Source organism: Pristis pectinata, chromosome 31, assembly GCF_009764475.1.
Source record: "Pristis pectinata isolate sPriPec2 chromosome 31, sPriPec2.1.pri, whole genome shotgun sequence".
Taxonomy (NCBI): domain Eukaryota; kingdom Metazoa; phylum Chordata; class Chondrichthyes; order Rhinopristiformes; family Pristidae; genus Pristis; species Pristis pectinata.
The window spans coordinates 19,961,613-19,988,553 of record NC_067435.1 but is presented as its reverse complement, the minus strand read 5'-3'; the positions used below and the strand labels follow the sequence as shown (position 1 = coordinate 19,988,553).

The window sequence follows — 26,941 nt, the reverse complement described above, 5'->3', positions numbered from 1 at the left end:
TATAACTTGTGAAATTTGAAATGATAGAAATGTTGAGAAGCTGCAAGCTCCCATTCATTTGTGTTTAAATAGTTTCAGTGGGTTTACCAGCTAATAAATATTTAATTGAAGGTTTCCTCCTTTCTCTCTTCTCACCCCCTTCTCCAAATACAGGGAGGAGTGAGACTGGCCTCCTGATATTTGACATTTGTGTCATTATATTGTGCCTGGTGTCCTTTGGCCTGTGCCTGAGGTCAATCATCCGTGGAGTCATCCTGCAAGCTGTGAGTACACTTGTCATTCTGTCTCCAGGGTTAGTGGGGTTGGATGAAGGCTGATAAATCCCCAGGACCTGATCACCTGCATCTCAGGGTTTTGTGAGAGGTGACTATAGAGATAATAGGTGCACTGGTTGTCATCTTCCAAAATTCCCACAGATTAGAAGGCAGCAAATGTAACCCCACCCAAGAAATGAAGGAAAGAGAAAACAGAGAGCTATATACTAGTTAGCCTGACCTCGGAGGGAGTAGGGAAATGCTAGTGTCCATGCCTCTTCATCAGTGGTAACTGGACATTTAGGATGGGCAGAGTCAACATGGAATTACAAAAGGGGAATCTGTTAGATCTTTTGTGGAGTTGCAACCAGCAGAATAGATGAGAGGGAACCTGCTGTGTGTTTCAGCTTTCAGAGTGCCTTCAGTAAGAGATTATTAAACAGGATTAGAGTGCATGGTTTTGGGAGGCACAATAAGAGCACAAGAAACAGGAGCAGGAGGAGGCCATCTGGCCTGTTGAGCCTGCTCTGCCATTCAATAAGATCATGGCTGATCTGGGCGCAGATTCAGATCCACCTACCTGCCTTTTCCCCATAACCTTTAATTCCCCTACTATGCAAAAAAACTATCTAACTGTGTCTTAAATAAATTTAATGAGGTTGCCTCTACTGCTTCCCTGGGCAGAGAATTCCACACATTCCCTACTCTCCAGGAAAAGCCTTTTCTCCTCATCTGTCTTAAATCTATTCCCCCGAGTTTTGAGGTTATGTGCCAGGATGGGTAGGTCTAGTCTCACCTACCAGTGGAAACAACCTTCCTTCCTCTATCTTATCTACCCCTTTCGTAACTTTATGTTTCTATAAGATCCCCCTCATTCTTCTGAATTCCTGCAAGTATAATCCCATGTGACTCAATCTCTCCTCAAAGGCTAACCCCTTCATCTCTGGGATCAACTTGGTGAATCTCCTTTGCACCACCTCCAAAGCCAGTGTATCTTTCCTCAAGTAAGGAGGCCAGAACTGCACACAGTACTTCAGGTGCAGCATCACCAGTACCCTGTACAGTTGCAACATAACCTCCCTGCTCTTAAATTCAATCCCTCCAGCAATGAAGGCCAACATTCCATTTGCCTTCTTGATAACCTGCTGCACCTACAAACCAACCTTTTGCGATTCATGCACAAGCACTCTCAAGTCCCTCTGCACAACAGCATGCTGCAATCTTTCACCATTTAAATAATAACCTGATGTCCATTTTTCCTTCCAAAGTAGATGACCTTGCATTTACCAACATTGTACTCCATCTACCAGACCCTTGCCCACTCACTTAACCTATCTGTATCTCTCTGCAGACTCTCCGCATCCTCTGCACAATTTGGTGTCATCAGCAAACTTGGATGCGCTATACTTAGTCCCCTCTTCCAAATCGTTAATGTATATTGTGAACAACTGTGGGCCCAGCACCAACCCCTGTGGCACCCCGCTCACCACTGATTGCCAGCCAGAGAAACACCTATTTATCCCAACACCCTGCCTTCTGGTTAACCAATCTTCTATCCATGCTAATACATTACCCCCAACTCCATGCATCCTCATCTTATAAGTCTTTAATGCGGCACCTTATCGAACACCTTCTGGAAATCCAAGTAGACAACCTGTTCCCCTCTATCCACTGTGCTCATTATATCCTCAAAGAAGTTTGTCAAACAGGACCTATCCATGCTGAGTCTGCCTGATGAGACCACTTCTATTCAGATGTCTCGCTATTTCTTCCTTAATGATGGTTTCAAGCATTTTCCCAACTGCAGACATTAAGCTAACTGGCCTATAGTTAACTGCCTTTTGCCTACATCCTTTTTTAAACAGTGGTATGACATTCGCTATCTTCCAATCTGTCAGGACCTGGCCAGAGTCCGGAGAATTTTGGTAAATTATCACAAATGGGTCTACTATAATTTTGTTTCTTTCAATACCCTGGGATGCATCACATCAGGACCAGGGGACTTTTCTACCTTTAGGCCCACTAGTTTGCTCATCACTACCTCCAGTCACAGTGATTGTATCAAGGTCCTCGCCTCCCATCGCATCCATAACATCTCTCTTTGGCACGTTAGACGTGTCCTCCACCATGAAGACAGACACAAAATAGTCATTCAAGGCCTCGGCCATTTCCACATTACCCAATATTAATTCCCCTTCTCATCTTCCAAGGGACCTACGTTCACTTTAGCTGCCCTTTTCTGCTTTATATAGTTATAAAAACTTTCACTGTTTTTATATTTTGTGCTAGTTTACTTTCATAATCTATCTTCCCTTTCCTTATTGCTTGCTTAGTGGTTCTTAGTTGCTTTTTAAAGTTTTCTCAATCTCCCAGTTTCCCACTACTCTTGGCAACTTTGTATGCATGAGCTCTTATTTCCTTAGTTATCCAAGGCTGGCTCTTCCCACCCTTACTGTCCTTGCTTTTAAATGGAATATGCTATTGTTGAGCACCATGAAAAATCTCCTTGAAAGTCTTCCACTGTTCCTCAGCTGTCCCACTACATAGCTTGTGCTCCCAGTCTATGCTCGCCAACTCCTCCCTCATCCATTTTGTTATGTACCAGCAACAATAAGAAACACAGTGAGTCATGTATGTGTTAAAAACTATTAATAACTACTTGTAGTAAGAAAACTAAAAACGTTAGATATTAAGCATTAACCCCAAAACTAATAAACATAAACTGTGTGTGTGGCAAATTCCCAGACCCCAAGTCTAGGAATAGTTCTCAAGGTTCAGTTCAGCAAGTCATAAGGTGAAACGTGAGCCAAGGCTTTTGCAAAACCACCCTTGACTGAAGAGAAAATGTAGAGAGAATTTACGAAATCCACATGTTCCACGATGGAACCCATCCGACACCTCAATCTCTGAAAATCTCCGCTGCTTTGTTCAGAAGTATCTGCCACCCCAAAGGCATTCGATGTGTGGCCGCCCACAGAAATACCTGCTTTCCAGTACAGGTCAACAACAAAGTGGACTCCACTTGATTGCTCCAAAAATCCATACATGGATTGTACTGACAGACACAGCAGTTGTTCTTCATCCATTGATATAGAGACTGGCAGTCAGTGTCTCTCTCTCTCTCTCTCTCTCTCTCTCTCTCTCTCTCTCTCTCTCTTTTTGACTCTGTGCAAAACAGCCAGCACACTCTAATTATTCTTGCCGTCTTGGAGATAACACACAGACAGACAGACAGAGACAACTACTCTACCATCAGGTGCCTTAAAAGGACATTCACCAGATGGCAACCTGGCTCGTAACACATTGTAGTCTCCCTTGTTTAGGCATAATACACTGGTTTTAGATTGAACGATTGCACCCTCCACTTGTATAAGAAATTTATTCATACTATGATCACTCTTTCCAAGAGGATCCCTAACTATGAGATCGTTAATTTTACGTGTTGCATTGCACAGGACCAGATCTAAGATAGCATTTTCCCTTGTAAATTCACTAACATGCTGTTCAAGGAAGCTATCACAGATGTATTCTATAAAGTCCTCCTCAAGACTGCCTCGACCAACTTGATTCACCCAATCTATGTGCAAGTTAAAGCCCCCCATGACAACTGCCAGTCCATCCTTGCATGCATCAAAAATGTCTTGGTTTATTGCCAGTGTCACTGTAGTGTTATTATTTGGTGGCCTATAGACAACTCCCACCAGTGATTTTTTTTTTCCTTTTACTGTTCCTGATCTCTACCCAGATGGACTCAACATTCTGCTCCTTGGATCTTGTATCGTCTCTCACTACCGTCCTGATCTCATCCTTAATTAAGAGCGCTACCCCACCTCCTTTACCTTCCTGCCTGTCCTTCCATATTACCTGATACCCTTGGATATTTAATTCCCATTCACCTCCACTCTGCAACCACTTTTCTGCTATGGCCATTAAATCATACCCCTTTGTACTGATTTGTGCCACTAGTTCACTGACCTTGTTTCGAATACTATGGGTAATCAGATAACGTGCCCTTACACTCATCGTCCCTTTAGAATCCAGTAACCTTTGTGTCCTTTGCATTTGACTTTTCTGTACTCCACTCTTTTCTCTCTTCTAACTTTTGCTCTGGTCTCTCTTTTGCTTCCCTCTGTCTTTCTGTGTGGGTTCCCATCCTCCTGCCATATTAGTTTAAACCCTCCCCAGCATGGCTTGCGGATTGGTCGGCAAGATACGGTGGGAATAACCAGGTCATTGTTGGGTTAGGAAGCTGTTACCTGTGGGGTGTCAGAGGTGCTGAGGGTGCCAGCTGTGTTCACTGTTCATGTCAATAGTTTGGATGAGGGGATTCAGTTTGCTGCTGATACAATTAGGTAGCAGTATGGGCTGTAAGGACGTAGAGCTGCTTCAGGAGCATGTAGGTGATGCTAGGTGAACGGTTAAGCATGTGGCAGATGGAAGGTAAAATGGAAAAATGAGATCATCCACTTTGGTAGAAAGTCAAACCACTTTTTAAATTACTGTGAGATTGAAAAATGAAAGTTTAAAAACTGCAAATGTTCGAAATTTGAAAAAAGGTGCTGGAAATGCTCAGCGTCATCGGAAAGGTCAGGGCCCCTTCATTGTAACTGAGGAGGAGGGAATACGAATTCATTTCCAGAAGGTGGAGGAAGGCTGGACAGCACAAAGGGATTTTCGATGATAGGCTGAGACCGAATGGGTGGCTGAAACTTTCCCAGTTACAGTGTCAACTGTTTCAGTCTCCGCAGACACTGCATGACCTGAGTATTCCTTGGCATTTTCTGAGATGGAAAGGTGCTTGTGTTCAGAGGGATCTGGATGTCATTGTACAGAAATAACTGAAAACTAACATGCAGGTGCAGCAAGCAACTGGGAATGTAAAAAGTGTTGGTCCTTATTGCAAGAGAATTTGAGTAACGAGCAAAGATGCCTTATTCACATTATACAGGGCTTTGGTGAGGCCTTACCTGGAATAGCAAAATTAACAGTGAAGCTTTGCATCCTATCAGTGGGGCAAAGCTAAGGTTGGTGGACAATCTGAAGTCTGGATGGCTCCTGATGACTTTTCTATTCAAATGTTTAAGGACCTGACTAAGCCCTGTCATCAAGTATGGCTTCTGAAACAACCCCTTCACAGTGCACTGCATACAATGGCTGGCATTCACTGGGAAGTCACACAGCTGGATCCCTGGATCCATTTCACAAGGTTGTGTGTGGTGCATTTCTTGTGACTCCCAACAAACCTTCTCCTTCACATAAGAACATCGAACAGCACAGGAACAGGCCATTTGGCCCACGGTCTGTACTGAACATGATGCCAATTTTAACTAATCCCATCTGCCTGCACATGATCTATAGCCCTCCTTTCCCTTCCTTTTCATGTGCCTGTCTAAATGCCTATTAAACAGTGTTATCATACCTGCTTCCACCACTTCCCCTGGCAGTACGTTCCAGGCACCTACCACTCTATATTAAAATAGTTTAGTAAATTGTGCCTAAACTCTTCCCCTCTCACCTTTAAACCTCTTGCCCAGGATGGAAATGTCTAATACTAGAGGGCAAAGACTCCAACTCTCTCTCCAAGCCTGTCAGCGGTCTCATTGCTCAGTTTCCATCCCTCAATGGGAATGCTGTAACAGTGAATGTGTTCTCAGCTGAGACCGTGTCCACTGTCTCCTTTCCCTCCCACACCCAGCAGCATCATGTACATCTGTCACTGTAGATCGATAATGGGCCTGAGGTGCCGAGAGATTTAACACTGTGGATTTTGAAGGATCCAGTAAGCATCTTCCTCTCTATCCAGGAATTTAGAAAATTTTTCCAGCTGAAGCACAAAAGGGACGTGTCCTGCACCACTCGCATGGAATTTATCAACGGCTGGTACGTTCTGCTGATAATCAGCGACGTGCTCACCTTCGTGGGCACAATCATGAAGATAGGAATCGAGTCCAAGGTACGAGAAGTCGTGTCATTTCATGCTGCATGTTACTGAGCTCGTGACTTCATTCAGTGCAGGAAGGAATGTTGTCGATCTTCAGTAAAGAAAGATTTAAACTATGAAATTATAATTATAAAATTATAAAATAGTGACCTCAGGATTAGTTCCTTTAACAAATTACAGTGAGACAAGCAGCTGATTGTTTCAGTTTTGGATCTGTTCTCTGGGTGTTCAAGGCTGCAGATGAGTGTGTGTGTGTCGGGGTGGGGAGGTTTGGTGCTCGTTTTGCTGGGAGTGTGACAGCATGTTGACACGGATAGTGCGTGGTCGTAAGTGTGTGCTGTGCGAGGCAGTGCAGCTGTGTGTGTGTGTACTGAGGTGGTGTGTACTTGTGCACGAGATTCCCATGGTGCTGGCAGGAGCTACGTTGATTTCCCTTGCTGTGAATTGAGTGGTGTTACCTGGGCCTGGAATTGCGCACAGACTGGACATGGGAAGGGCAGTGACTATCTTTCTCTGGAGGATTTGGCAAAACCAGGTGGATTTTACAACAGTCTGCTAATTTCATGGTCACTATTAATGAGACTGGCTTTTTATTTCGGATTTGACATCAAAGTTCCTCAGCAGCCGTGATGGGGTTTAAATCCTGTGCCTCCATCCACATCAATAGTCCAGGCTTCCAGGTGTTCGCCACGTGTCACCATACCTTTGTGTACTGACGGGCACCTTCCACACTGGAGGAGTACATTAAGGTGACAGAGCAGTAATGGGGCTGGAATTAGTGGCAAAACTTGCCGGTAGTTGGAAATTTAGATTTTTTTAAACCTCTACAAACTCGTGTTATGTTGTAGCTTGATGGGCTTCAAAGTTTTGGCAGTGGAAGTGTTTTGCTGTTTTAAGTGCTGGTTTTCTGAACTCGGCAACCCAAGCTGCTGGTACGGCCCACAGTGCCATCTGCTGGGTTGTTACAGTATCACCATGTCAGTCTGCATCTCAGGGAACTGTAGGCAGGTGTGAGACACGGCACCTGAAATGCAGCATCATTTCCACCCTCGGCCGCAGCAAGGCTTGGGTTAAGGATGCCTGATGCCTGGCTCCTCTGCCTATACAGCATATCCTCAGTTTGCTCAAGAATGTTGGCCAGGATCATTTGGCTTAGTTGCTGAAGCTCTGGCATGAACTAACTTGTGCATTTCCGTCTGGCTTGACCACAGCTTTGGCTGATGCTTCGGTGGAGCATGAAGGCATCCTGAGTGTTGTTGTTCTGCAGGTGAGATATGAGACCAAGGTCCTTCCACTCATTCTGCTGGATATTAAATAATCTGTGATGCACTTCAAATTTTCATTGGGATTTCTCAGTGTTCTGGACAGCAATCAGTCCTCACCGACAAAGTTCTGGAGAGCAATAATTGAGTTTGCTTGGTGCTTCAATAGCTGTGAAGTACCATGTCTCAGCCCAAGCAGTATGATGAAAATAAATTCCTTCAGAACTGTGAGTGAGACTACTGACTAATCATCAGTGAAACTGTGACGCTTGTAATTAAAGAAACCAGGACATGCATTTCTAAAGCACTTTTCAAACCTCTGTTCCAAAGCAATTCATAGTGTTGCATTAAAATGGTGACTGCACTTTACAGGCAAAGTTGTTTTAAAGTGGCAGTTTTAACATGGCAGCACTGTTACTTGTAGTGAGGTGTCTAAATTAGCAATGTGATAACCAAGTGATCACTTTCTGGGTGTTGATCAGGGGATAAATAATGGTCAGGACACTGGAGCAAAGAATCTGCCTTTTCCCAAATTGTGTGCGAGAACATTTAGGATGGGCAATCTTAAAGGTTTACAATTGTGACCCAGTGAAATGTCAGGCTCGGAAAAAGAAATTGCACTGTTCCACACCTGTGTAATAATCCTTACCAACATTGTTTAATCCAAATGGTTTGGTTTGTTTTTCAGAACAATGCGTCCTATGACCTGTGCAGTATCCTACTCGGGACCTCAACTCTGTTAGTTTGGGTTGGAGTGATTCGCTATTTGAGTTTCTTTCAGAAATACAACGTAAGTCAGAGTAACATGAAATGAAGTCTAAACCTTCATTGTCAAGGAACCTATAGATTGGATTGTGGTCTTGAAGAAAGTTTTATGTTAAGGCTGTGTTGCTGAAGCGTCTTCTACAGTTTAGTAACTCCATGGTTGAGCTGTGCCTTAACTGTATTCACCTGTCAAATTTGGATTTGAAATTTTACATTGGTATCCCCACTCACCCACCCACCCGAGGCTCAACAGTGTTTTGGAGAAGAGAGTTAAAAATTTCCACCACCCTTTGTGTGGAAGGAGTGGTTCCTGTTACTACCCCTGGGCAACCGACTCATTCTGACGTTACAACTTTTCCTAGTCTAGCTGAACAAGCAAGTGGTTTCTCTCTACTCTACAAATCCTCAATCATCCTAAACTCTGCTGAATCACCCTTTGATCTTTGGGGACCCAGGCCATCTCCATGCAGTTCTCCATGTCTTCATTTATCCTTGTTGTCCTTGGTACAACTCTGAATTATCACCCAAGACTGCATAGCTCCCTTTCCAGAGATTCCCTAAGATACCTTTGTGAGACATGTTTTTGGTTCCGTAACGTCACCCTGAGCTCTGTTTTCCATCAAGCCTCACCCTCCCTGTGCGAGAGAGTGATCATGTGAAAACCAGTAAGTATGTGTGTGTTGGGTGTGTGGTACATTGCAGCTTTGTACCCAGGTTACTAAAGTGGCACTGTCTTACTACAGATCCTCATCGTGACTCTCCGAGCTGCTTTCCCAAACGTGATCAGATTCTGCTGCTGTGTTGCTGTAATCTACATGGGTTACTGCTTCTGTGGGTGGATAGTGCTGGGCCCTTATCATGACAAGGTATGTTGGGCTAACGCTGTCAGGGTGAATTCGGGGGATGGAAGTGTACAGATCTATACTGCCTTTCTCCACCCTGGAAACATTGAACCTCTTTATAGCCAATGCAGTGGTGTGGTAGCTGTTCGAGCAGCCAGTTTGTTTTGTATGAATCCACAGTGTAATCAATGACTGGCTAATTATCTCATTGGTATTAGCTGAGTGAAAACATTGACAAGGAGATCAGGAACACTTCTCTGCAGTTGGTTGAACAGAGGACTTGGGATCTTCTGCAGCAGAGATGTAGAACGGGCTTTGGCTTAATGTCTGAGTGAACGTCAGTCAGAAACTTTGTTCAGTTTCTGAAGTAGGTTTAATTGACAGGTGTCTGCCCTGCCCACTACATTTACACATGCTGGTAGTTAAATCACCCCCACCATGCAGAGATCCTGACTAGGGATTTTCAGTAAGTGACCAAATATTCCTTATTCTGTGATGAAATACCTTGAGTTGAGGTTGAGATACTGCATTAACCTTAACAGTTGAAACCATAATGCACCATGACAGTAAAAAAGGCAGATGCTATCAGTCTGGAATAAAACCAGAAAATACTGGAAGCAGTTAGCAGGTCAGGCAGCATCTGTGGGGAGGGAATGGGTGTTACAAAGGGTCTTTACCTGAAATGTTATCCTTATCTCTTTCCACAGATGTTAACTGAACAGCTGAGTGTTTGCAGCATATTTCTGTTCTTACTATTTACCCTGTCCTTCCAACCCCTCATTTTCCGTGCCCTGGGGGAGTCCACCTACAATCTGATGAGAGACAACCTGTGGTGACTCCCTCACTGCAGCCACCTTTCAGCTAATCAGCTCACCTTTCCTGGTCTGCAGTGCCTTTGATGGATGAGAGGTCTTAGTTTCATGACAAAAACCTGCTGCCATAAACACCTGATCTGCAGCTTCCCTGTTGATCTGAGATCAAGTTTTACACCCCTCTCCCCTCCCCTCCCCCACCTGGTCTGAGCAAACAAGTGTCTCCTCCTCCTCCTGTCTTGGACTTGTGTTAGCTGTTTAATATGGTGCATAGTCACAATTCAGTCACGTTCTAGTGGTCAGAACGATCTCAGCTGTTAGAGGGTTGTGGGGAAAAAACTTTCAATGAAGCTCACGTTCATAATGGGGTTATATTTCAGGTGGAAGACAGCCCCCCTTTGTCCATTAAAACTCTAACCACAGACTGATGTCCAGGTTAGACTAATGTTCAAATCAACAACCTGAAACACCAGCTCTGAATGTGAAGGGAATACCTACCCTGCCCCCCTTCCACCTGTCAACTCCAGAGCTCCCTCCCCACACTCCTCCTTCACCTTCAGCCCTTTCATAAACCCACCCACCACTGCAACCCAGGCTTTCATCCATTGCCCCTCCTCTCAACCTCCTAAGTGCTTCTGCCACTCCAGCTGTCTGCGTGAGGAAGTGTTTGACTGTACTAAACTGCTCTGTCAGTTTGAGTTAAAGCTGTTCTGGGTAAACTTGGACTTTCTCACTGTCAGTACATGTGGCTTGGGGAGAACTGATGTGAGAGGCAGGCTAACGTTTTATATGGGTTGGTGTTTGAGCAGAGAGAGTGTTGCCACACTGCAGGCAGGAGGGGTTCGATGAACTTGTCATACTTCTCTCTGTTGTATTCCAGTTTCGAACGCTCTCGCTGGTGTCCGAGTGTTTGTTTTCACTCATCAACGGGGACGACATGTTTGTGACGTTTTCCCACATGCGACAGAAGAGTACACTGGTTTGGCTGTTCAGCCAGGTCTATCTGTACAGCTTCATTAGCCTGTTCATCTACATGGTCCTCAGTCTCTTCATCGCCCTCATCACTGGCTCCTATGAAGCCATAAAGGTTTGTATGAGCAGAACTGTGAGGACAGGTTAAATGTGGTGAATAGGGCCGAACCTTCGCGGTGAGGCATGAGAAGTGCCCAGGATCAACTGGAGGTCAGAGAGCAGATGTGAGAACTGCAGACAGCTGACCACGGGCAAGGCCTAGCATGAGCAGAGGGGATAATTGGTATAAAGAGCAAAGGAAAGGAATTACTGAGAGGGAAGTGAGGGAATTTTCTGGATAATTATTTCTCACCCAATGAAGGAGCCGTAGAGTCAGACAGCACTGGCCTTTGGCCTACTGCATCCACGCTGACCACTTTGTCCATCTACACTAACCCCATTTGCTTTTATCAAGCTTATATCCTTCTATGCCTTGCCTATTCGAGTGTCTGTCTGAATGCCTCTTAACCAAACTGTATCTGACTCCACCCCCTCCTCTGTCAGTGTTCCAGATAACAACCACTCTCTGCAAAAAAAAATACAACTCACCCCTCAGATCCCCTTTAAAACTCCTTCCTCTCACCTTAAACCCATGCCTTGCTTTTGATACCCCTACCATGGGGAAAAGATTTTGACCATTACCCTATCTATGCCTCTCATAATCTTGTACACTTGTGTCTGGTCACCCTTTGCTCCGGGGTAAAGCCCAGCCTGTCCAATCTCTCCCCACAACTAAAGTCCTCCAACCCAGGCTACTTCCTGGTGAACCTTCTCTGCACTCTCTCCAGTGCAACCACATCTTTCCCTCAGTGTGGTGACCAGAACTGCACACAATACCCCAAGTGTGGTCTAACCAGTGCTTTGCAAGGTTGCAACATAATGTCTCAACTCTTGAAGTCTGTGCCTCAACCCATGCCATACGACTTCTTCACTACCCTATCCGCCTGTGTTGCGACTTTTGGGGAACATTATGCACTTCGGATGGTGAATTTGTGTAAGATTGTGGATGGAGGTTGTGAATCTGGTCCAACAAAACGAAGGAGGTCAGGTGGAGCATGTGAATATTTAGGAACAGTGAGAATTATCTCCAGATATGCGTGTGTGCAGTCAGAGGATGTAGGTGAGATCTGATGTTAATACTTTGTGAATACAAACATGAAAGATATTGTAGTTGCAGCAACCACAGTGTTGAAGAGAATTACTGCATTGTAGTTGATGAGTTCAGGGACAGTGCTGCTGAACTTTAAACCCAAGACATACTAAAAAGTAGTTTTTATGTTTGATAAGTCCCCAGGAGCTGGTGCGATGTATCCCAGCAGGCAGGGGAGGGGATTGCTGGGGTGCTGACAGATTTTTAAAGTTTAATTTGCCACACGTGAGGTACAAGTGACTGGAGGGCTTTATTCAAAAAGGCCAGAGGTGATAAGCCAGGCCTGTGAGTCTAATGTTAGTGGTAGGGAAGTTACCATAGAACAATACAGCACAATACAGGCCCTTCGGCCCACCATGTTGTGCCGACCTTCAAACCAACCTAAGACTATCTAACCCCTTCCTCCCACATATCCCTCTATTTTAAATTCCTCCATATGCTTATCTAATAATCTCTTGAACTTGACCAACCACCAGCCTCTACCACCACCCCAGGCAGCACATTCCATGCACCAACCACTCTCTGGGTGAAAAACCTCCCACTGATCTCTCCCTTGAACTTCCCACCCATTACCTTAAAGCCATGCCCTCTTGTATTGAGCATTGGTGCCCTGGGAAAGAGGCACTGGCTGTCCATTCTATCTATCCCTCTTAATATTTTGTATACCTCTATCATGCCTCCCCTCATCCTCCTCCTCTCCAATGAGTAAAGCCCTAGCTCCCTTAGTCTCTCCTCATAATCCATACTCTCCAATCCAGGCAGCATCCTGGTAAATCTCCTCTGCACCCTTTCCAACACCTCCACATCCTTCCTATAATGAGGCTACCAGAACTGGACACAGTACTCCAAGTGTGGCCTAACCAGAGTTTTGTAGAGCTGCATCATTACCTCGCAGCTCTTAAACTCGATCCCACGACTTATGAAAGACAACATCCCATAAGCTTTCTTAACTACTCTCTCCACCTGTGAGGCAACTTTCAGTGATCTGTGGATATGAACCCCCAGATCCCTCTGCTCCTCCACACTCCCCAGAATCCTGCCAGTAACCTTGAACTCCATCTGCAGCTTGTCAGCCCAGCCCTGCATCCTATCAATATCCCTCTGCAAGCTTCGACAGCCCTCCACACTATCCACAACACCACCGTCATCTGCAAACTTGCTAACCCACCCTTCCACCCCCTCATCCAAGTCATTAATAAATATCACGAAAAGCAGAGGTCCCAGAACCGATCCTTGTGGGACACCACTAGTCACAGCCCTCCAATCTGAATGCACTCCCTCCACCACAACCCTCTGCTTTCTACAGGCAAGCCAATTCTGAATCCACACGGCCAAGCCTCCCTGGATCCCATGCCCTCTGACCTTCTGAAGAAGCCTACCGTGTGGAACCTTGTCAAACGCCTTACTAAAATCCATGTAGACCACATCCACTGCACTACCTTCATCAATCTTCCTGGTCACCTCCTCAAAAAACCCTATATGGCTTGTGAGGCAAGATCTTCCTATCACAAAGCCATGCTGGCTGTTCCTAATTAGTCCATGATTCTCTAAATGCTCATAGATCCTCTCTCTTAGAATCCTTTCTAACAGCTTACCCACCACAGACGTAAGGCTCACTGGTCTGTAATTCCTTGGACTATCCCTACTACCTTTTTTGAATAAGGGAACAACATTTGCCACCCTCCAATCCTCCAGTACCATTCCCGTGGACAACGAGGACTCAAAGATCCTAGCCAACGGTTCAGCAATCTCCTCCCTCGCCTCACAGGGCAGCCTGGGGAATATTCTGTCAGGCCCCGGGGACTTATCTGTCCTAATATTTTCTAACAGCTCCAACACATCCTCTCTTGATATCTACATACTCTAGAACATTACCCTTACCAACACTGTCCTCAGCGTCATCAAGACCCCTCTCCTTGGTGAATACTGAAGAGAAATATTCATTGAGAACCTCACCCACTTCCACAACTTCCAGGCACATCTTCCCACCTTTGCCTCTAATCGGACCTACCTTTACTCTCGTCATCCTTCTGCTCTTCACATATGAGAAAAAAGCCTTGGGATTCTCCTTAACCCTACTCGCCAAAGCCTTTTCATGTGCCCTTCTTGCTCTCCTCAGCCCCTTAATTTCCTTCCTTGCTACCCTATATTCCTCACGAGCCCCACCTGATCCTTGCTGCTTACACCTTATGTATGCTTCCTCCTTCTTCCTAACTAGTTGTTCCACCTCTCTTGTCACCCATGGTTCCTTCACCCTGCCATTCCTTCTCTGCCTCACCAGGACAAATTTATCCTTAACATCCTGCAAGAGATCCCTGAACATTGACCACATCTCCATAGAAAATTCCCTTTCAAAAATGTCATCCCAATTTCCTCTCAAGTTCTAGCCTTATAGCCTCATAATTTGCCCTTTCCCAATTAAATATCTTCCTGTCCTCTTTGCTCGTCCATGACAATGCTAAAGGTTATGGAGCAGTGGTCACTGTCCCCCAAATGCTCACCCACCGAGAGATCTGTCACTTTATTCATTGAATAAATAATGAACCCGGTTCATTACCTAATACTAGATCTAATATGGCATTCCTTCTAGTTGGCCTATCAACATACTGTGACAGGAATCTGTCCTGGACACACTTAACAAACTCTGCCCCGTCTAAACCTTTGGCACTAAGCAGGTGCCAATCAATATTTGGGAAGTTGAAGTCTCCCATGATAACAACCCTATTGTTCTTGCATCTTTCCAAAATCTGCCTCCCAATCTGCTCCTCAGTATCCCTGCTGCTACATGGGGGCCTATAGAATACTCCCAGTAGAGTAACTGCTCCTTTCTTGTTCCTAACTTCCACCCATACTGACTCTAGAGAGGATCCTTCTACATTATCGATCCTTTCTGCAGCAGTAATAGTGTCCCTGACCATTATCGCCACCCCTCCTCCTCTTCTCCCCCCCCCCCCTCCCTATCCCTTTTAAAACACTGAAAACTAGGAATATTCAATATCCATTCCTGCCCTGGTGACAGCCCTAAGTCTCCGCAAGAGCCACAATATCGTAGTCCCATGTACTTATCCAAGCTCTCAGTTCATCACCCTTATTCCTGAGTAAATGCACTTTAGCCCATCCACCTTTCTACTTTTATAGCCTGTACTCTGCTTCTCCTTCCTCAAAGCCTCTCTGCTTGTTAGATCTCTTTTCCCCATCCCCTTCTTCCTCTGACCTACCCTTCTGGTTCCCATCCACCTCGCAAACTAGTTTAAGCCCTCCCTAACCACCCCACACTGGAAAAAGATTCTGACGTAGGGGTAGGATTAATCTAAGGTAATCAGCGTTGCTTTATTGGGGAAGGATCTGATCTGGCATTAGCAGCGGGGAGGAGACAGCAGTGTATTAGAAGGTGTTTTGCAAGCTCTAGTGGAGTGGCCATTTTTGGGAGTGGCAGTGTTTGAGTACAAGTGCTGAGGCTTTGGCTTGAGGCTTTGGCTTGAGGCTTTGGCTTGAGGCTTTGGCTTGAGGCTTTGGTAAGAAGGCTGAGCAGAGGACTGGATAAGAGGTAAGGTTCTTAAAATTACTCTTCCAATTAGAGCAGGTGGGATGGCAGTTAGGGCAGTGACATGATCCTCCTGCAGGAGATTAGGGAGACTGCCAGTGTCCTTGGTGACTTCAGCTGCAGGAAGTGCACCCAGCTGCAGCTCCTGACTGACTTCATTGAGGAACTGGAGCTGGAGTTGGACGTACTTAGGGTCGTCCAGGATGCTGACAGCATCGTCGATGAGAGCTTTACTGAAGCAGTCACACCTAAGGTACAGACAGCAGATACTTGAGTGTCCACAGGAAAGACAGAGGGAGCAGACAGACAGGATTCCACAGTGGCCATTCCCCTCAACAACAAGTCTACCCCTTTAGGTACTGCTGGGGGAAATGGCCTATCAGGGCACAGCAGAAGCAGCCAGGTCAGTGGCACTGTGGTCGGCTTTGAGGCGTAGCGGGGAAGGGTGCAGTCAGACAGGGTGATAGTGATAGGAGCTTGATAATTAGGGGGACAGGCAGGAGATCCTGTGGCCGTGAAGGAGGTGCCAGGGTGGTGTGTTACCTCCCGGGTGCCGGGTCGAGGATATCTCGGAGCAGTTGCAGAACATTCTCGAGGGAGAAGGTGAGCAGCCAGAGGTCGTGGTGCACATTGGCACCAGTGACACAAGTAGAAAGGGGGAAGAGGTCCTGTGCAGTGAGTACAGGGAATTAGGAAAGAAGCTGAAAAACAGGACCTGGAAGGTAGTAATCTCTGGATTACTCCCAGTGCCACGTGCTAGGCAGGGCAGGAGCAGAAAGGTAGAACAGATGAAAGTGTGGCTGAGGAACTGGTGTAAGGGGCAAGGTTTCAGATTCTTGGATCATTGGAACCTCTTCTGGGCCAGGGGTGACCTGTACAAGAGGGACGGATTGCACCTTAACTGGAGGGGGACCAATATTCTGGCCGGGAGGTTCGCTGGTGCTTCTCAGGAGGGTTTAAACTAGTGTGGTCGGGGGGATGGGAACCAGAGCATCGGGTCAGACAGTGGAGGGATGGAGAGGGAGGGAGATAGCAGGGCCAGTAATTTTATAAGGAGGGATTGGCAGGAGCAAGGTTATGGACACGATGGGACGGACGGGTTGAAGTGTTTATTTTAATGCTGGGAGTATCAAAGGTAAGGGTGATGAACTTAGTGCGTGGGTCAGTACATGGAACTATGGTGGTGTGGCCTTCACAGAGAGTAGGTTGAGAGAGGGACAGGACTGGATGCTCAATGTTCCAGGGTTTCGATGTTTGAGAAAAGATGGAGGTAAAAGGGGCAGGAGGGGGGTGTGTGGGTGGGGATTGCACTGTTAACCAGGGACAATATCACAGCTGTGCTCAGAGGGGACACAATGGACTCGTGCACTGAGTCCATATGGGTAGAACTCAAAAATAAGAAAGGGTTGGTCACTGGGATTATACTGCAGACTACCCAATAGCCACCAGCGCATTGAGGAACAGATATGCAGGCGCATTAGGGAAAGGTGCAAAAACAGCAGGGTTGTTGTGGGTGACTTGAACTTCCCCATTGTAGACTGGGACCTCCTTAGTGCAAGAGGTTTAAACAGAGCAGAGTTTGTTAGGTGCATCCAGGAGAGTTTCTTGAACCAGTATGTAGATCGTCCAACAAGAGGGGCCGTACTGGACCTGGTATTGGGAAATGGCCTGGCCAGGTGTCTGACCTTGCTGTGGGAGAACAGTTAGGGAACAGTGATCACAACTCCTGAAGTTTCAAGATGGCTGTAGATAAGGATAAGTATGGACCTTGTGGGAGAGTATCACATTGAAGCAGGAGTAAACTACAAGAGTATTAGGTTGGAACTAGGGAGAGTTAATTGGGAACAGCTGTTTTTGGGCAAGTCCACAACTGATGTGGGGGGTGTTTAAAGACCAACTGCACAGAGTACAGGATGGGTATGTTCCAGTAAGAAGGAAGGACAAGGGTGGCAAGGTAAGAGAACCTTGGATGTCAAGAGAGATGAATTTAGTTGAGAAGCAAAAGGGAGTCTATGTAAGGTTTAGGAAGCCAAAATCAAACAGAGCACTTGAGGATTATAAAGAAGCTAGAAGGGTAAATTGGTTTATTATTGTCACATGTACAGAGGTACAGTGAAAAACTTTGTTTGGCAGGCCATCCATACAGATCATTTCATTACAAGTGCATTGAGGTAGTACAAGGGAAAGCAATAACAGAATGAGAATAAAGTGTTACAGAGAGAGTGCAGTGCAGGCAGACAATAAGGTGCAAGGCCATGATGAGGTTGATTGTGAGGTCGAGTCCATCTTATCATAGTAAGGAGCTCTTCAATAGCCTTGTAACAGGAGCTGTCCTTGAGCCTGGTGATACGTGCTTTCAGGCTTTTGTATCTTCTGACCGATTTTGGGGGAGGGGGGGATGTTGGTGGGGGAGAGAAAAGAGAATGTCTGGGGTGGGTGGGGTCTTTGATTATGTTGGCTGCTTTACCAAGGCAGCGAGAAGTGTAGACAGAGTCCATGGAGTGGAGGCTGGTTTCCGTGACATGCTGGGCCTTGTCCACAACACTCTGCAGTTTCTTGTGGTCTCGGACAGAGCAGTTGCCGTATCAAGCCGTGATGCATCGGGATAGGATGCTTTCTATGGTGCATCGATAAAAATTGACAAGTGTCAAAGGGGACATGCCAAATTTCTTTAGCCTCCTGAGGAAGTAGAGGCACTGGTGAGCTTTCTTAGCCATGGAATCAATGTGGTTTGACCAGGACAGGCTATTGGTGATGTTCACTCCTAGGAGCCTGAAGTTTTCAATCCTCTCGACCTCAGCACTGTTAATGCAAACTGGAGTGTGTGCCCCTCAAAAGAACTCAAGGAGGGAATTGGGAGAGCCAGGAGGAGCCATGGAAAGTTTTGGCAAGTAGGATTAAAGAGAATCCCAAGAGCACGAGGATAACCAGGGAGAAGGTAGAACCGCTCAAAGATGAATGAGGGAACATGTGCTTGGAAGTGGAGGATGTGAGTGAGGTCCTCAATGAGTGCTTTGTATCGCTCTTTACTAAGAAGAAGGATGTGGAGGATCGTGAGGTCAGTGTGGAGCGTGCTAGTAAGTTTGGGCATTTTGAGATACAGGTGGTAGTGTTGGGTCTCTTGAAGAACATTAAGGTGGATAAGTCCTCAGGGCCTGATGGGATACCCAGGTTATGGACAGAGGCAAGAGATGAGATTGCTGGGGTCTTGACCAAGATGTTTGTGTCCTCCATGTTTATAAGAACAATAAATTTATTTCTTGTGTAGAATTGTTTCGAGCTGTCAGGTTAAACTGGTCTTCAGAAGGGCCCTGTCTTGTCAGGTGACTGTTAAAGTGTTGGTGTCGGGTGGCTGGGAAGCCAAAGCAAAGAAGATGGAAGAGTTGAGACATCGACTGCAAGCACGGCAAGGCTATCAGCTAATGTTAAACCTGACAGCTGTGTCAACAACCTATACCCACAGTTGTCCTGGGAAGGTGCAGCTCTCATGGAACATGTCACTGTTACCAGTGATGTATAGAGCCCATGTGCTGTGTTGTAGTCTTCCTTCCACACAAGGATAAGTGGATTCCTGATAATGTTCTAGTCTACTCATGGGTGGGGGAAGTTCCAGTGTCCAGGCTCATTTGTCTTTCAACCAAGACTGCCTAAACCTGATGAACAGGTCATACTTGTTGTGAGATCTTACTATGTACAAAATGGCCATTGTGATTACTCATACCTTAGCACTTCACTGACTTTGATCTCCGGGTACTTCCAATCTGTATGGCATGTCGAACATTTGTTGCTATATATCTGTGGCTCCTAGGTTATCATTGCTTCAGTGATAGGTGTTGTTTTGATACCAATTGACCAGATCAGTTCCTTGGGCAGAGGGGGTCCCCATTGTGAATGAATGGGGGACCATTTCAGTCCAACCACCCGGGGGAGCTGTTGCACCAAATGTGACCATGGCTGATTTACCTCAATGTTCTACCTCGTTGTCAACCTTGTTCCTCAGCCCCAACTTCTCGACAATAAAGGATTCACTCCTCACCTGCGAATAGTGCATAGTGGTGAGGTTTAATGAATTTCAGTGGCAGTAAAAACACTTCTAGTAATGAGCAATGTGGTTGTGGAGGGAGAATCCTTGAAACTTCGGCAGTGACTTTGAAGAATTGCTGCTGCTTTTCTAGCATTTTCTGGTTGTTTATTTTCACATGCATCAGTGGATGTGCTCTCCAGGTGAGTATGTGATGAAGGTGGACCACCAATTAAATGGTTAATTGAAGGGTACAACCAGTGTGGTGTAGAGGTGGTGGAGAGAGTGGTTTCCTGATGCTGGGGACTGGAATGTTGATGGCCTTTGTCGTGTTGCTTGTCACACCCAGAATCTGCAGAGTCCATCAGTGGGTAGGGAGACCAAGCACAATGCGGGCACTGCTCGGCATAACCAGGCCACAGACTGCAGTGCCAGGGATGCTGATGGGTGCCAGTTCGGGTGCCACATTGTCCACAGTCGGTTATCATTGTCACTGGCCAGAGTGTCTGGGTGGAATTCCTGCTGTCACACGGATCCTGCTGCATGTTGGCTGTAGTGAAGGTGGTAGTGAATTTCATCACCGTGTGTTGTGCTGGGTTAGGGAGAGTGGTGCACGTCTCCTGTTGCCTACGTGAGCCCGTGATGGTGGAGAGCGGTGCATGTTGGAGTGCAGCCAAAACAGGAGCCATTTTGTAGATAGGTGATTGTGATCAGGTCATTAGTGTTCCCAGTGATGAAGGGCAAACACTTGGAGAACTCCCTGTATCTCATCTTGCTTTGGTGTGCCTTCTGTCTAACGTGTTTAGTCCGGTTATCCGTGTGATTTCTTTGTTCTAGCACCACGGAATCAGCGGGGTCCATCCCATTGAGCTCCGGGAGTTCATCGCTGAGTGCACAGATGCTCCAAGCTCGGGCAAGTTCCGTGAGGTGGAGAGCTCCATCTGTTCCTCCTTCTGTTGCTGCGACAGGTAAGGTCAGAGTGGAGGAGCTGACCTCGGTCCCTGGTAAAGTGAGCTTTTGTGTGCAGATTTCACCCTGACCCCAGCTGTGTTGTGGAGCCTTTAACATTGCCCACCTCAGACTCCTGACCTCTGTGGGGACACTGGATTCAAGATAGGCTGCTGGGGAGGTCATTGGACCTCATTTGTGTTCTGCCATTCAGTTTTATATCTGTGAGATCTGCATTGACCCGCCCGGGTTCCATATCCCTTGACATCCTGATTCACAAATCAATTGGTTTCAGTGGTGGGACTTCCTCTGAGCTGCAGCCTGCACAATTTTCTAATGGGGCAGAGTCCCACATCTCTGCTGCCTTTGCATGAGTGCTCCCTGATCTCAGTGATGTTAAGGAAAAGCTGCCTCTTCATTCTGGGCTCCCATCAGAGGAAATAATCTTTTTATGTCAACTCTCTCAATCATCATGGACCCCTTCACTAAAGCAGGACAGTGGTGCAGCTGGTGAAGCCACTGCCTCACCGCTCCAGTGAGCAGGGTCAATCCTGACCTCAAGTGCTGTATCTGTGCATGTTCCCTCTGACCGCGTGGGTTTCCCTTGGGTGTTCTGGTTCCTCCCACATCGTATAGACGTGTGGGTTGGTGGGTTAATTGGCTGCTGTGAATTGCCCTCAGTGAGTAAAATCAGAGGGAAGTTGTTGGAATGTGGGGAGAGCAGGTTGCAGGGAAAATAGTGTAGGAATGGGATTGTTCTGAGTTGGCATGGACTCAGTGGGCAGAAATAATTTCCCATGTCTTACAGAAATGTCTTCTATACACACGGGGATACAAGGCTAGAACCCTGTAACCTGTCCTCCTAACTTAACCTTCCACATCAACCTGTCGAATCTGCTCCACCCTCTCCAAGGCCAAAGTGTTTCTCCTGAGGTGTGTGACCCAGACATTAATTTGGCATCCCAGTAGGTGTCACCAAACTTCCATCCCGCTATTTCCAACACACGATATGAAGGCCAACGTTCTGTTAGCTTTGTTTCCTTTCTTGTAGTTGTCTGTTAACCTTTAATGATTTCTATACTTCTCAACCTTTCTACTCCTCATGTTCTGTCTTCATCACTGTCTGGGGACCCCTGATATGCTGAGCTGGGTCCACAGTGCAGAGTCCAGTGTTCCTCACAGGCAGAAAGAGGAAATGCTGGAAACATGCAGCAGGTAATTCAGCATCTGTAGAGACAAACAGGGTTACCATTTCAAGTCTGAGACCTTTTGCTAGAACTGTTCTGTGGAAGAGTTTTGGACTTGAAACGTTTACTCTGTTTCTTCTTCCACAGATGCTGTCTGACTGGCTGAGTGTTTACAGCATTTGCATTTCTACCAGAGATTTCCAGCATCTGCAGTTGTTGTGATCTTCCTTGCATTGACCTTTCAGTCAAGCTCTTCCTTTTGTTTGGCAACTTTCTGCTCCCATCCATGTGGTTTGTTTGGCACCAACTGATTGCTGTGGCACTGCTGGTGATCCAACTGCCAGGGGGTGGAGACCTGCTGTACCTGAGCTGTTGGGTGGAGGGGACTGGACCAGCCTGGGGGGGTGTACCTGGAGTCTGTGCATTCCAGAGGCTCCAGTCCTGGTGTTTAATCTGCCCCACTGTGGCCCATGGCTGCTGCCACCCCAGGCCCGGCCTGTTTCCTTGTATTGCACCCAGTAATATTCATATTCTCGACCATGGCCTTGTCCCACTGAGGTCTGTCCTCTGCTCCATTCCAACGTGCTCTGTCCTCTCACCTCGGTCTCCCAAGGTGTTCCACCTTGGGCAGCTCCTCCTCTGGTTCCCTGTCCTCGCTCCACTCTGTGTATTGTCCTGGGGCTGAAGAAGTGCATAGTGTTGTAGATTGGACCCCAGCCCATTATACCTGGCTTACCCGGCCCACTGTGTCTGGTGGGGGTGTCCTGGGCCTATGGGGCGGGGGGTGTCCCGGGCCCACTGTACTCACACTGGGGGGGGGGGGGGGGGGGTGGGTGGGTGAGGGTGTGGAGGTCCTGGGCCTGCTGTGCCCAGGCCTTTGGGTGACTCCCTCTGGGAGGGAGCGTGAGCTCCGAGCTTGGGGCACAGACTCCTCCCCTGTGGCTTTGTCAGCCGGAGCTGGGAACCCCAGCGTGGTGTCGGGGCTTCCGAGTGTGTTACACATCACTCCCCCACCTTCCCTCAGGTGGTGTTAATGCTGGATTCAAACATAGCTTTGTCCCTCTTGAATGGTGTCAACCAACAAGAAGCAGCATAAGGACATTGCTGTTAAACAGCCACTCTTAAAGTGCTTAAAGTAGAGTATTTCCATGTCAGTGTGCCCGCACCCACACCGTACACCAAAGGTTTCAATGAGGTCCTGTAGAGATGGATCAGGTGGTATCAGAAGCTTCACAGTGCAGTAATTGTTGGATCTCTGATCCCAGATCAGTTGGAAAGGTGATGAATTGTTCTGTGTTAATGCAGCAAAATTTAATCCAATCCATCTCCCCGCAGAATGACCACCTACGAAGAGACCCTCTTGGTAAACTGACCCCAACACAAGGGTGAGGATGCTGCTTGTGGTTCCAGTTGGCTGTCCCTGAAATCCCCCAGGCAGGCACTGGATATTGGGAAAGCCATGTCCTGGGTGCTTTGCGGTGTACTGGTGACATCTCCATGATGGAGCTTCGTATATGCTGGTATCCAACGCCACATAAAATGACTGATATATTTATTGTACAGAGGAACACTGTTGAATGCAGATATTGGTTTCTTTATGTATTGATTTGAAGGGAACATTTCTTGAAAGACAATCATGTCCATGATACGAATGCTGAACTGAAGGCATTGAAATCTTCCTGGGATCTTTTCACTTCATCTCTAACCATACCCAGGGTAGGAAGCGCAACGCTAACTAACTCTCCCAGTAGTTGCATGGACTAGAGCCATGACCAGAGGTTTCAATGAGGTCCTGATTTACTGGAGAAGTGATACAGCCAGGGGTTCCTGTGCTGGATGTATTCCTGCTTGTAGCTGCATTGGTGAACTGCACCCACAAATTGTCCAATGGGAAGGAAGTAAACTGGGACCTTGGTAGTGATCTGACATTAGTGGTCTCGCTTTAAGATATTTCGCATCGAGTCTGTACCACTGTTGGATGTTGGATAAGATTCTGGCTGATTTGCGTCATAGTTTGGTTTACTCCTCTCGTCCCATAAAATCCATCACTTAGACCTAAATTCAAGGGAATATAAACTTATTGTCTGTATTTTTTCTGAAAACTTAACCTCCTAGCCCCAGTGCCAGACAGTGTGTTGCACTGTATCCCAAGGCCAGTGTGTACTTAGTGAAGAGTGGAACTGGAGTGACTTTGCCTGTTGATTTGGTCACCCAGAAGTTTGGTGGTTGAGTGGACTGTCCAGCAGTTTTAGTCTGTAAACTTCCTGTAAAAATTATTTTGAGAAAAGCAGCCTGTTGTTGCTTTCAGACTTTGTTAATTCAGTCACTAGGGTGTGGAGCAGGACTTGTGAACCATCAAAAGGATGAACCTACAGTAAATTGACTGCAGTCTATTCCAGTCTGCACACACCACGTTACCCCAGCTCTTCTCAAAGAAAAGGGTGATTTCTGTAGCAGTGGATGGAGTATGAACTGTGTGCACTAAAGTAATCCCCATCATTTAAACCCATGTGGTCTTTTGGCATTATTGGTGGGTGTACAATCCAATCATTTCCATTCTGGTTGGGACTCGGTGTCATCAAAGGAGCGTTTTCACCTTTCCCCTTGCCTTGGTGTGGTATCAGCTGGAGGTGAAGTACAGGGGTGGTTCTGGCTCTCTCAGCCCAGGTTTGCACCAGCCTCTGGTTTTGGCACGCTGCCTAGGGCACTCTATCTCTATCTCTGGGTACTGCAGCAATTTTCAGGGGAAAGGTCACGATCACCTTTTATCAAATGGTTTGAACTAAGGATCGATTTGCAGCAGAGGTCCCTCTTCAGCTGGTGTCACCATTGGGAATGAAGCTGCTGAAAACTTCAGTTACCTTTTTAAACAAAAGAAACTTTCATTGTTTTTAGAGACTGTTTTAAAGTTATCATGATTTCAGCCCCTCCTGATTTTCAGTCTGACTAAAGTCTGTCCACTACTTTGAGCTGTGGTGTGAGCCTCTGTAACACAAGACCCCAGAGCTGTACCTGCAGCCAGCAGGGTGCAGAGGAAGTAGTCAGAGAGAGAACGAGTGTGGGGACTGTGGCAAGAACAGTAAAGTCATCGGTGGCATGGCACTTTGTCAGCCCGGTTTTCGATCTGTACCTTGTTAGCAGCCCACAACCTGTTCAGGGCCACAGTTGTACAGGTAGGTGTCGCCTGCGTTTCAGCAGCGAGTGCAGACCCTGGAGAACAGTGAGCCTCGCAGTGACCCAGGCACGTTCTGGCTCCTCGTCCAACGACACAGTGGTGCGCATTAGGCATCCGAAATAAAAACAAGTGTCATAAATGCTCATCAGGTGGCAGGGCCGTGCAGGGGCAGGGAAGGTTCATTAACCTGGGGTTTGACTTTGTCTCATGACGGCGAAACAGAGCCCATACCCCAGCCCTCAGTTCTGCTTCTGACGTAGAACATAGAACAGCACAGAACAGGCCCTTTGGCCCACAATGTGGTGCTGACATAGCTCTTCCCTCCTACCTACAGAATGCCCATATCCCTCTATTTTCCTCATTCATGTGCCCATCCAAGCCCCTCTTAAAGCCCCCAACGAATTTGCCTCCTCCACCCTATCAGGCAACGCATTCCAGGCATCCACCACTCTCTCAGTAAAAAAACATACCCCTCACATCTGTTCTGAACCTACCCCCTCTCACCTTCAATGCATGCCTTCTGGTATTGGATCACTCAATAATGGGAAAAAGATATTGCTTGTCCACCCTGTCTATGCCCCTCATAATTTTATACACTTCCAACAGATCACCCCTCAGCCTCCGCCGCTCCAGAGAAAAGAGCCCAAGTTTGTCCAGCCTCTCCCGATAGCACATGCCCTCTAATCCAGGCAGCATCCTAGTAGACCTCCTCTGCACCCTCTCTAAAGCCTCAACATCCTTCCTATAGTGAGGTGACCAGAATTGCACACAATACTCTAAATGCAGCCTAACCAGAGTTCTATAGAGATGCATCATCACTTCTTGACTCCTGTACTCAATACCCCAATTAATAAATGCAAGCATTCCATAAGCCTTCTTAACCACCCTATCTACCTGTGTAGCCACTTTCAATGAGCAATGGATGTGCACCCCAAGGTCTCTCTGCTCTTCAACACTGTTAAGGGTCTTGCCCTTTAGAGTGTACTGCCTTTTGACATTAGTCCTACCAAGGTGCAACACCTCACATTTATCCGGGTTAAACTCCATCTGCCGTTTCTCTGCCCACATCTGCAACTGATCTATATCACGCTGTATCTGTCACCAGTCTTCTACACTGTTCACAACTCCGCCAATCTTGGTATCATTTGCAAACTTATTAACCCATCAACATACTCATCCAGGTCATTTATGTACGTCACAAACAGCAAGGGTCCCAGTACAGATCCCTGCGGAACACCACTACTCACAGGCCTCCAGCCCGAATAAGTCCCTTCAACCACCACCCTTTGTCTTCTGCAGGTAAGCCAGTTCTCCACTGATCTCATGCATCTGAACTTTGTTGATTAACCAATGATGTGGGACCTTGTCAAATGCCTTGAGCACAACCCTCCCTGAATGTCCCTCCTCCCATGGTTGTAATAGCTAGTGCCCCTTTTCATGTACCAGTGATAAATCCTTGTCCTTGGAGCTTTCTCAATATGGATCATTCCAGAAACTTGGGTTCCATCTTGTGATGCCTTATGTTCCACGGGACCAAGGTTTGCCACAGCTCCTCGGATCTGAAGTGGTTTGCAGAACTTGTGCATTTTGCATTGGAGCTGCTACCTTAGGGTCATCGTCTAAACGCTTGCGCCTCTCACTGCCTCCCCTCTGCTGTTCCAGAATCCAGAAGTTGCAGGGTAATGCAACAATGTCCTCAGTTATACTTTGGTTTCCTGGATGCACAAATAATAAATCAAACCTTGTTTGCCTTTGATTGTAGCTTTTGTTTCTGGTTCTTTGTTACCAGTAAAGGGAGGTGATCACCAGGGCATTTAGAAAACTGTAGGGTCATTTGAACAGATTCAACATGGTTTTCCGAAACAAAAATGGTGTTGGTCAAATTTGCTGGAGTTTGAAGTTGAAGTGGACGAAGGGGGAGCGGCGGGTGTAGTGTATTTGGATTTCCATACTTTATTCAGTAAAGTTTCTACAAAGTTACTGCATGAGCACCAGGGGCTGGGGCTGGGGCAGTGGCATGGATAGGGGA

At 46.7% G+C, this 26,941-nt stretch overlaps 1 protein-coding gene across 1 annotated transcript in view; it reads left to right on the top strand.

Annotated features, from left to right (window-relative positions):
- The window catches only part of mcoln1a (mucolipin TRP cation channel 1a), a 62,600-nt gene extending 35,932 nt beyond the window's left edge, over positions 1–26,668 (top strand). Inside the window, 7 exon segments of the mRNA XM_052042089.1 lie at positions 154–263; positions 6,058–6,207; positions 8,146–8,247; positions 8,966–9,088; positions 10,757–10,963; positions 20,440–20,570; positions 23,073–26,668. Coding sequence (XP_051898049.1) covers positions 154–263; positions 6,058–6,207; positions 8,146–8,247; positions 8,966–9,088; positions 10,757–10,963; positions 20,440–20,570; positions 23,073–23,109 — 860 coding nt within the window. The 3' untranslated portion in view covers positions 23,110–26,668.
- Positions 26,669–26,941: the final 273 nt, after the last annotated feature.